The sequence below is a fragment of the Protopterus annectens genome, chromosome 7.part1 (genome assembly GCF_019279795.1).
Source record: "Protopterus annectens isolate FY-2018-M chromosome 7.part1, PAN1.0, whole genome shotgun sequence".
In the NCBI taxonomy this organism is placed as follows: Eukaryota; Metazoa; Chordata; order Ceratodontiformes; family Protopteridae; genus Protopterus; species Protopterus annectens.
Window position 1 is genome coordinate 459,686,637 of NC_056740.1, and position 12,219 is coordinate 459,698,855.

A 12,219-nucleotide genomic window follows, 5' to 3' on the forward strand; every position below is an offset into this window, starting at 1 on the left:
TATACTCTTTCCAAATGTCTGTGTAGTCAGCTTAGTAGATGTGGGCATCCTGAGCCACCATATCATTTGTCTCATGTTCATCGGCAACCATATAATCCTTAAAGAAACAAACACAGTATGCAAGAGATGAGCATATGCAGTTTTACTGGAAGCAAAAGTCTTACGTACAAACAAAGTTGTCGAGAACACACACACTACATCCACCACACAGTGTCCACCACACACATAGACAATTTATGCTAAGGCACCAAAAAATCAATCTGCCCAAACCTGAATGACCTACTAAGCTTATAAACTTGAATTCCCATCTTCAGGAATCTATAAAGTACTAATTAAAAGCAACACCACAGATGTATCATCACCCAGTGGAACCATAAGAGCAAAGTTAATATAACACGGAATCATGTTACCCATGTCTCTTGTCTTAAGGGACTCCATTTTATGACGCACAGAAACCCTCCTCACTATCTGAACAAGGAGCAGATAACGGTTAGTTGCTTCTCTGGAACCAGGATCCACCACGTTATGCAAGCACGCAGGTCACTTCATCACAGGTACCAGTATGATTCTATCTCAGTCCATGTGGGTGTTAATGGCCCGAGACCTACCTCCCTGGACTTATGAAGAGAGACATTATTGATCTCTCCGAATATTTATCTCAGGTAGGTATGTACCTTGCAATGAGCAGCATTCTACGTTCACTAAGGATGAGGCAACAGTACAAACAAAAGATGATTGATATCCAGAATTGGTTTAGTTTCTGATGTCTTTTCAAGGGGATTCAATATTTGTCAGCATGAGAGGACATGGTTAACAAACCACATTGCCTTGTAAAGGGTGGTCTGCACCTGTCCCCACTAGGCATGGGAGGACATGGTTAACAAACCACGTTGCCTTGTAAAGGATGGTCTGCACCTGTCCCCACTAGGCATGGGAGGACATGGTTAACAAACCACATTGCCTTGTAAAGGATGGTCTGCACCTGTCCCCACTAGGCATGGGAGGACATGGTTAACAAACCACATTGCCTTGTAAAGGATGGTCTGCACCTGTCCCCACTAGGCATGGGAGGACATGGTTAACAAACCACATTGCCTTGTAAAGGATGGTCTGCACCTGTCTCCACTAGGCATGGGAGGACATGGTTAACAAACCACATTGCCTTGTAAAGGGTGGTCTGCACCTGTCCCCACTAGGCATGGGAGGACATGGTTAACAAACCACATTGCCTTGTAAAGGATGGTCTGCACCTGTCCCCACTAGGCATGGGAGGACATGGTTAACAAACCACGTTGCCTTGTAAAGGATGGTCTGCACCTGTCCCCACTAGGCATGGGAGGACATGGTTAACAAACCACATTGCCTTGTAAAGGATGGTCTGCACCTGTCCCCACTAGGCATGGGAGGACATGGTTAACAAACCACATTGCCTTGTAAAGGATGGTCTGCACCTGTCCCCACTAGGCATGGGAGGACATGGTTAACAAACCACATTGCCTTGTAAAGGATGGTCTGCACCTGTCCCCACTAGGCATGGGAGGACATGGTTAACAAACCACATTGCCTTGTAAAGGATGGTCTGCACCTGTCCCCACTAGGCATGGGAGGACATGGTTAACAAACCACATTGCCTTGTAAAGGATGGTCTGCACCTGTCCCCACTAGGCATGGGAGGACATGGTTAACAAACCACGTTGCCTTGTAAAGGGTGGTCTGCACCTGTCCCCACTAGGCATGGGAGGACATGGTTAACAAACCACATTGCCTTGTAAAGGATGGTCTGCACCTGTCCCCACTAGGCATGGGAGGACATGGTTAACAAACCACATTGCCTTGTAAAGGATGGTCTGCACCTGTCCCCACTAGGCATGGGAGGACATGGTTAACAAACCACATTGCCTTGTAAAGGATGGTCTGCACCTGTCCCCACTAGGCATGGGAGGACATGGTTAACAAACCATGTTGCCTTGTAAAGGGTGGTCTGCACCTGTCTCCACTAGGCATGGGAGGACATGGGTAACAAACCACGTTGCCTTGTAAAGGATGGTCTGCACCTGTCCCCACTAGGCATGGGAGGACATGGTTAACAAACCACATTGCCTTGTAAAGGATGGTCTGCACCTGTCCCCACTAGGCATGGGAGGACATGGTTAACAAACCACGTTGCCTTGTAAAGGGTGCTCCTATCCCTCACTGGCTTCTGAATATTGGCTAAAACTTTATCCACGTCCTTAGAGCCTCTTATAGGCTATACCAAATAAACAAACCTACCAGGATCACAAATAAAACCCAAAGAAACATGAAGGTGCTCCTGCTCAGTGCCAGGAGCCTAAACAAGGACATCCACACCCTACAAGCTCCCCTCACTTTTGGAAGATATAGACACCTGTGCCATTACTGATACATGGTTTAAATCTACTGAAAGGACTCGGGCAGTGCAACAGGACAAAAGGTGGAGGAGGAGTCTCAACCTTTATTAGCAACAAGCATGATTCTAGGTAGGTTAAATAGGATGATGCCCTAAAATTAATCCACTTGCAAATCACCATAAACAAACTCCCATACCACATTCAATCAAGTTTTAAGTCACCCTCTATGTCCCAAAATCCTATAGCTCATACCTATACCAACTGGAGACACTCATCATTAAAAAAAAATTATTCATGGGAGACTTTCCTATAGACTGCGAGACAAACACTGCCTCAAACTCACAGGCACAAGAATTCCAAGACTTTATTAAGACAAATATCCTTGACTAGATAGTGCACACACCTAGCAGAGGTTGAGGCATACTGGACGTTGTGCTCATCAATATGGGAGAACACTGCACACCACCAGTGTCATGTGCTCACTGGTGAGGTCATCAATATAGGAGAAAAGTAGCTGACTCCAAATCCAGCTCCAGACAAGTGACAAGTGGAGTACCTCAGGGTTCAGTCCTGGGGCCGCTCTTGTTTGGCATCTACTTTTCTGAAATACAGGTCAACACTAAGGGACTCTGGCTAACAAAGTTTGCAGATGACTGCAAACTGGGAGCCATTATTGAATCCCCAAATGATGTGGATACTCTACAAAAGGGCCTTACAGAAACAGATGCTTGGTGCCAGAGCCATGGGCTCAAGCTCAATGCTAAGAAATGTATTGTTATCCCCTTTGGGAAAAAACATGTATCCATGAATTACCATATAGGTGGCAGTACACTAAACACCGAAAGTGTGATAAGAGACTTAGGGACACAGGTGGACAGTGGGCTCACCTTCGATAACCACATCGCCACAACAGTCAGAAAATCCTTCTATGTGGCACACCTCATCACGAAGGGCTTTTCATCCAGAAAAAAGGAGGTCATTGTCCCATTGTACTCATCCCTCATTAGACCCATTATAGAATACAACACCCCATTTGGTATGTACCTCTCAAGACATCTGCAACAACTGGAAAGGCCTCAGAAATACCTCACTAAAAGAATCACAGGCCTAAAGCAGATGCCCTACGCTGACCACCTTAAAAAACTCCAGCTATACTCTGTCGCATATCGTCTACTCAGAGGCGATCTCTGCTTAACATACAAGGCCATGTCAAACCCAGAGCTGTTGGACATGCTACACTTAAAGAAATCCCAATCCCTCAGAGCTACACGCTCCAGGGATCTAAACCTTGTCATCACAATAAACAAAACATGCTGGAGGGATAGGTTCCTGACCCAGAGACTCCCCAGACTCTGGAATAGATTGCCCATACATGTCAAGCAGAGTGCCTCTTTGGACCTCTTCAAGATGAACCTTGATGATTGGATGGGAGAAAGGAAATTCACCCCAGGGATCACGTCAGTTGCCCTGCTAGACAGGGATCCAGGAAAGTAAATAATGTGGGAAGAAATAGCCAGGGAATTGTTATGGCTAGGCTTGTATAGGCCCTAGGGCTGATAGCCTAGTACCAACCTATGAACCTATGAACCTATGAAGAACACTGCACACCACCAGTGTCATGTGCTCACTGGTGAGGTCATCTATATGGGAGAATACTTCACACCACCAGTGTCATGTGCTCACTGATGAGGTCATCAATATGGGAGAACACTGCACACCATCAGTGTCATGTGCTCACTGGTAAGGTCATCCATATGGGAGAACACTGCACACCACAAGTGTCATGTGCTCACTGGTGAGGTTGGACCACAACGCTGTAGTCTTCAAAATAAAAATCAACTTGATAATCCCAGCAAACCCTTTAACAGTTAGGAACTATTCCAAAGCAAACTACATCCTATTAAGTGGTATGTTGATAAATTTCATTGCTCTCCTAACCCTGAGTTCACAGCAACCTATGTGGAATTGTTCACAGAGACCCTTTACAACCATGAAAATGGCTGTATAGAGGCTGCTGTACCTGCTAGAATTAAGCCTAAACCAAACTCCAAAACCAAACCACATTGGTGGAATCGTAACCTTAACAGAGTGTATAAAAAATGGAAAAAAGTCATGGCTAAAATCAAAAAGAGCAACTTCCATAATAAGAGCTCTCTAATTAAACTAAACAAGAACTTAAGATGACTAATTAAGTCCAACAAGGCCAATTACAAGGTCAAGATAGCTTCACGGGCTGAAAACTACCACAAGGCCTTCTACAGCTATGTCCATAACCTCAAAGGCAGTACACACCAATGTGCCAAACTGGTGGTCAATGGTGCCACCTTCAATGAGCAGAGTGAAACAGTGACTCTGATAGCTGAAAATTCAGCTCAAAATTCACCCTCCTTTCCCCTACCTCCCCCTATGAAAAACCTACTAGCATACCCCCCTCAACTATTCGCAGGAGCAGGTCCTGGTGGTGCTTGTTAATGCCAAAAACGTAACTTCAATGGGCCGTGGCAGTATTTTGTGATGCCTTTTAAATAGCTTGAAACATGATCTATCAGGATCACTTGAGTCACTTTCAACTATAACCTCAAAACATGCCTTGTTCCATGAGAATGAAGGACTGCAACAGTTATCCCACTTCAGAAGAGTGGGGCATCACGTAACCCCGGTAGCTACAGCCTGTGTAGTGTAATATGCAAAGACATGGAATGAATTACCATGGAAATGATCAACAAAAATATAGGCAGCATTCAGACACTGGACCCAACCCAGTCTGTGTTTATCAAGGGAAAGTCATACCTTTTAACACTGGTGGACTTCTTTGAGAAGATCAGCAAGGCAATGGATGAGGGAAAAACAGTGCATGCCACCTACCTGGACCTGGCTAAGACATGTGATACAATATCCCACTCAGGTATAGTTGACAAACCCACCAAACTGGGCATAAATCCCCACATAACTCACTTGATTGCTAGCTGTCTCACAGACAAGGCATGAGAAATCAGGCTTGGTGAGACCACCTCCACTAAGACTAATCACCAGTGGGTTACCTCAAGGTTTCATGCTGAGACTGCTCCTATTTGGCATCTGCTTCTCAGAGGTAAAGGCTAATATCAAGGGCTTTTGGTTGACCAAGTTTGCAAACTGGGAGCCATCATACATTACCCCATAGGATCATAGGACATTACTAGGCTATTGGCCCTGAGGCTCTTATAAGCCTAGCCAAGAGTTTAGCCCATGCATAAACAAATCAGCACCCAATGCCCCTGTCCAGCAGGGACACGGGTGGAATCCCAGGGATGTATTTTGTATTTCACATCCAGTTATCCAGATTGTGCTTAAAAAGGGGTAAAGAGGTACTCTGCTTGACATGGAGAAGGATGGGGGAGTCTCTGGGACACAAATCTGTCCCATCAGCAAGTTCTGTTGATGTCACAGACCAGGTTGAGGCCACGTGTGTTGGTGGTAACTCGAGTGGAGCTTGACTTGCGGATATGCAGCAGTCCCATCAAGGTGGGGTCTGAGATTGCCTTGTATGCCAGACAGAGGTCACCTCTGGGGAGGACGACACAAACATCTTACAACAGGGTCTAACACAGGCAAATTACTGATGTTAATGTCATAGATTAAAACTCTATACCAAGAAATGTATTTTAGTGTCTTTTGAGGAAAAAGGCCACCCAGGCTAATTACTCCATCGACAGGACACCCCCAAGAGTTGACTCTGTAGTCAGGGATCCAAGAACATATGTATACAGTAATCTAGGCTTTGACCAATATGTGGCCAAGGTAGTAAGAAAATCATTCTACGTTGCTCAACTTATAAGTAAGGAGATGGCATCCAGGTCCAAGGAGGTCATAATCCCACTTTATTCAGCCATTATCTGACCCATCATTGAGTACAATGTCCCCTACGGCATGTACCTGAGCAGACATACGCAACAGATGGAATGCCCATAAAGGTTCCTTACCAGGTGAAACCAGGGTAAAAACACATGGCCTATATGGGTTGCCTTAAAGCCCTTTCTCTATACTCAGCCTCCTACAGGATACTGAAAGACAATCTGTGCTTGGCATACAAGGCATCCTCAAATCCAGCTCTAATGGATCTTTTGCGCATCCACAAAACAAACAGCATCAGAATCACTAGATCCAAGGATTTAAATTTTGCTTGTGACATAAATAGAACATGTTGGCAGGACTGATGTGTTCAGAAGATTCCCATGCACTGGAACAGACTTCCCATCCTTGTGAAGTAGTGTCCACCTCTTTAAGTGTAACCTTGGCCAATGGATGGGAAATTAGAAATTTACTTGGTCTGTGCCCTGCATCTCTGGCAGACATAGGCAGACAGTAACTATGCCCAAACAGACATACTCCCCCATAACCTTTAGAAACTTCCTAATAACAAATGTCCCTTCCTCCTAATAAATACTTGCGAAACACAGAGACACAATTGGGTTAGGTTGCGTGTCTAAGCTTATAAAGGCCCTGGTGGTTATTAGCCTAGTATATATCTGTGAATCTATGGACCTATGAACAAATAAAGACTAGAGGACTAACTAAACCCCCTTTAGTAGAAATATTATCTTTTAGTGGCAGGCACTTAATAGGTTGTCTTTATAGGACTTTAATACTGGATATTAGGGGAAAGAAAAGCATTTTCTTTCAGTAAATGCAAGGATAGGGAAGGGATTAAGTTGAAAAAAGCAAGAATGAACTATAGCATTTCTTGTCCTTAGTAAGGCTACCAGGGTGAGAAATTCATTTTTTTGCCTGAAAATGTCTAGACAAATATTTTCACACAATGGATAGGTTTTCCAGAGTATTCACTGTGATTTGTAATTATTGATGGAGATGTGACAAAGGTGTTAGGGCTACATGTAAACATAATTTTTTGACTTATGAGAAACTGGAAAACTTTAAGCGGTGTGCTGCAAAACTTGGTGGAGGGGATTTTAAGGTATTCCTGCTACTTGACAGAAGAAGCCTTTTGCTTTAGCTGGTTATATACATCTGACATAAGTTTCATCAATAGGTCACTGTTAGACCTAATTATGATCTTATCCAAAAAGATAATTACGAGAAACTGGAAGACACCAAATGAGTCTGGGAATGATGGAGGAGCTAAGAAGTTCAAAATGCACCATCTCAAAATACAACCCTAGTGGACAGCATTCTAACAAATGGGATAGTTGGGAGAGTTGGAGGAGTATTGAAGATGTGAACCATTGTTAAGATACTCCCGATTGAACATCTATCATAATTTTAGATCTGTGCCCATACAAAATAAGGATGAGAGGTGTATTATTTGTTACAAAGCAATCAGGAGGTTGTTTTACTACACCTGTACCTTGAAGAGAAGAAATAAGATGGTTTTACATTATTTGCCCTGTTATTGTATCACTTGGAATATGAGAAAGGAATGTGTCTTACAATGTTTGTGGATAACGATATATGAATATAATGTAGAAACTGTTAAGCAGGTCAAGAAAAATATCATAATTTGTGCTTCTGATACAGTATTTGAATATATACTGCATTACCGCTGTAACAGTATAATAGTGTGAAATATGAATGAGGTGTGATAACATGTAGTGCAGATATGCTGTCATAATAATACCTGCTACAGTTATTGTATAACCATCTGCACTGCAGGTAACCTCTAATAGTGTAATATAACCATATGGTTATTATATATTTATATCTTCATAGGTTCATAGGTAGGTACTAGGCTATCGGCCCAAGGGCCTAAGTAAGCCTAGTCAAAAAGGTTCCCTGGCTTGCACCACCCCAGAAAGTTAATTTCTTGTGCCCCTGTCGAGCAGAGCCACAGAAGTGATCCCCAAGGTGTATTTCCTGTTTACCATCCACTCATCAAGATTTTTCTTGAAGAGTGCCAATGAGGAACTTTGCTTGACATAGATGGGTAGCTTGTTCCAGAGTATAGGAAGTCTCTGGGACAGGAATCTATCCCTTCAGCATGTCCTTTTTATTGTGGTGACAAGGTTTAGGTCCCTAGAGCATGTAGCTTGGAGGGATTGGGATTTCTTTAGGTGTAGCATGTCCAACAGCTCTGGGTTTAACATAGCTTTATATGTTAGGCAGAGATCTCCTTGGAGTAGGTGATATGCCACAGATTAAAGCTGGAGTTTTTTTGAGACGGTCAGTGTAGGGCATCTGTTTGAGGCCAGTAATCCTCTTTGTGAGGTACTTCTGTGGCCTTTCCAGCTGCTGCACATGTCTTGTGAGATACATTCCAAAAGGGGTGTTGTACTCTATAATGGGTCTAATGAGTGCCAAGTAGAGGGGAAAAATTACCTCTTTTTTTCCTGGATGAAAACCCTTTTGTGATGAGGTGTGCCACACACAAGGATTTCTTGACTACTGTGGCGATGTGATTATCAAAGGAGAGACTACTGTCCACCTGGGTCCCAAGGTCTCTTATCACACATTCAGCATTAAGTAGACTGCCATTTATGTGGTAGTTCATGGGTACAGAGTTTTTACCAAAGGGGATGACAATGCACTTTTTGGCATTGAGCTTGAGCCAATGCCTCTGACACCAGGCATCTGTCTCAGTGAGGCCCTTCTGTAGGATGTCCACATCATTTGGGGACTCAGCTATGGCTCCTAGTTGCAGTCATTTGTTGACTTCATTAGCCAGAGGCCTTCTGTGTTAGCCTGTACTTCAGAGAAGTAGATACCAAATAGGAGAGGTCCCAGGACTGAACCCTGTGCTACTCCACTTGTCACTGGTTTGAAGTCAGATTTGGAGTCTGCAACTTTTACAGTGTGGGTTCTGTCAGTGAGCCAGTTGGCAACCCATCTTGTGATGTAGGGATTTATACCTAGTTTAGTGAGTTTAGCTATAATTCCAGAATGGGGGATGGTGTCGAAAGCCATGCTGAGGTCAAGATAGGCTGTGTGAAACACCTTACCCCCATCTACGGCTTTGGTGATTGCCTCAAAGAAGTCAATCAGGTTCAAAAGGCATGATCTGCCTTTCACAAACCCAAACTGGGTGGGGTCCAGAATTTGGAGGATACCAATGTCTTTGTTTATGAGTTCCATGATGATACGTTCCATGGCCTTGCAGACCAGGCTTGTCAGGCTAATAGGGCGATACTTCCCAGGATCAGTGGTGGCTTCCCCTTTGTGGAGTGGGATAACTGTTGCTGTGCTCCATTCAGTGGGCACAAAGCCTGATGTGAGACTATGATTAAACATGGTGCTTAGGTGGGGAGCCAGTTTATTCTAAAGTTCATGTAAAACGCAGCCTGGGATGTTGTCCGGTCCCATGGATGCTGTGTTTTTGGTTTTAGAGAGTGCAGCTTTTACCTGCATAGATGTGATTACATGGACTTTGCATTCTTCCTGTATAGATATGGGCACTTTACGGGTGAGAGGGGGGTAAAGTTAGCACTGAACTTATTTGCCAGGATGTTGGCAATATCAGTTGGTTCTGTAATTTTCATACCATTGTGCTGTAACACAGAGCAGATCTGGGTGCTGCCATTGAGAATTTTGACATAGCTATAGAATGCTTTGTGGTTGCCCTTAGAATCAGCGGTGATTTTGTTTTCATAGCTAGTTTTGGAGGATCTTATAAGGGATCTCAGCTTCTTACTGAGGCTGACCAGGGAGCTCCTCCACTCATGGGATTTTACTCTCTTTTGCAACAGTTTCTTCCTTCTGTTGTAGAGTTTGTTTATGGCAGGGGACCACCAGATTGGCTTCCTTTTTTTGGAGGATAGTGTCTTGGTTCTGTTTAGGATAGCACAATCCATGCCTTTGTGTAAGTGCTTATAGAGTGCATTGTGTAGGATTCAGCAGTTGTAACTGTATTGTCCATCTGCATGAGTGTCATGAAGTTCACCACTTCTGTCTTAAGCAGCATGAAGTTGGCTTTGGGGAAATTCTTTACTGTGTTTTTCTTAATGGTGGGTGGGGATGTGATGCAGATATCTAGGTTGATTAGCTTATGATCTGATCTGACCAATGAGGAGTTGACTTCAGGTGTGGAATGTCGGTCACTCATGTTGGTAATGATTAGGTCTAGGATATTGTTGCTCTTGGTGGGGTGTGGATAAGTTAATCCAGGGCATTGGAATTTATGAATTCCAGAAAGCGTTAAGCAAAGGAGTTGGCACATGAGTAGTTTTCCCAGTTAATGGTGGGGTAGTTGAAATTGCCCATTATTAGGGTGTTTAGTTGAACCCTAATATTTTCCAGTATATCAGGAAAAGAGGAATGGGAATCCTGGGGCATGGTGAGAGATCTGTAGCAAGCAACAATTTGGATTGCAGCTTTGCCCAGAATTAGTTGCACTTGGATAACCTCAGATGCATTATGCTGCACAAATAGCCTGGAGGTGTGGATATCCTTAATGAATATGCACACACCTCTGCCTTTGGCGTTCTGGTCCAGGTTAGATAGCCGAAAAGTGTGGTATGAGTTATAGCCTGGTAATGCAGGGGTGCTCTCTAGAGCCTTGAACCAGGTCTCAGTCTCTGCACAGATATCGATGTTCTCCATTTTAAGGAGTGCCTTGAGTGAGTGAATTTTGAGATTTAGACTTCTAGCACTGAGTAGCATTATCCTCAGTTTTTGTTTGCCTGTTTCTGTTACAGTGGTGAATTTGTCTTGTGAACCTTGCCTAAAAAAGGCACTATAGGGGCGGCAAGAGCCTTAGCCAGTATCCGGAATCCCAGGGATGACAGGTGCAGGCCATCTCTGGCAAAGCATCATGGTCTGTTGACCATATCATCCCAGGCAGACAGCTACTGGATCCCTTTAGAATGACACCAGAAGTTTAGCCATGTTGTACTGATGTGCTGTAATGTGTCACATAAATGTAACAGCAGTATGTTCTGTACTTATGTTCTAATGATGTTATCACATATGTTTATTCTATAGCTTTCACATATCTGATCAACTCCCTGGAGGTGGGGATGCTTTTCTACCCCTATTTTATCTGCCTGACAACAGAAAGCAAAATCATTCCTTCAATTCTTGGATGTCTTTTTTCAATGAGCTGGTAAGTTTCCATTATAATATTTTTTTAGTGATAGTCATTCAGTCTCCTGAAATACATAAAACTAATGCAGTTAAAACATATATTGTTTAAAACATGACAAAGGTGCCAGTTGTACTTTTATACAAAATGATACCATTGCCTAAAACTTAACTTGGGTATTTAAATATAGGAATTTCCATTAATCAGATGTATTAACAATATAAATTAGTAATTACATTAACATGCAACCATCTCATCTACAATGTCATTTAAAAATGGATATTATCAATAATATACAATCTTACTTTTGAAGATATTTCCATCCATATTTATGTCTATTTAAATATTCCTTAAGTTCTAATAATAAAATCCAAAGCACATATTTTAATATAATTTTCGGCATCATTTTTCTAATCAAGATTTATTGAAGAGTTCATTAATCCATGCATTTTCACTTCTTTGTTTTTTTACTGTGTTCAAATCTTATTTTCTGAACCTTAAGTAAGTTAACAAATCTACTATAAGATTATTAAAAGACACTGAAATCAATCTGTGCCACTGTGCTCATGGAAGTTACCGTGGATATCTTACACAGCTATGTAATTCGCAAACACATGGACAACCGTTAGGGGAAAAGTGTGATGCTATAGAATTTTCAGAAACATGCACCGATGTTTCATGATTCAGTAAAATGGTCTATGCCAATGTTTGATGGTTCAGTAAAATGGTCTATGCCGATGTTTGATGGCTCAGTAAAATGGTCTATGCCGATGTTTGATGGTTCAGTAAAATGGTCTATGCCGATGTTTCATGGTTCAGTAAAACGGTCTATGCCGATGT

The 12,219-nt window shown here is 42.8% G+C and overlaps 1 protein-coding gene across 1 annotated transcript in view; it reads left to right on the top strand.

The window, feature by feature from the left end:
• The window catches only part of LOC122807828 (stimulated by retinoic acid gene 6 protein-like), a gene marked incomplete in the record, with an annotated part of 2,062,125 nt that overhangs the window by 967,280 nt on the left and 1,082,626 nt on the right, over positions 1–12,219 (top strand). The window contains 1 exon segment of the mRNA XM_044078921.1: positions 11,280–11,400. Coding sequence (XP_043934856.1) covers positions 11,280–11,400 — 121 coding nt within the window.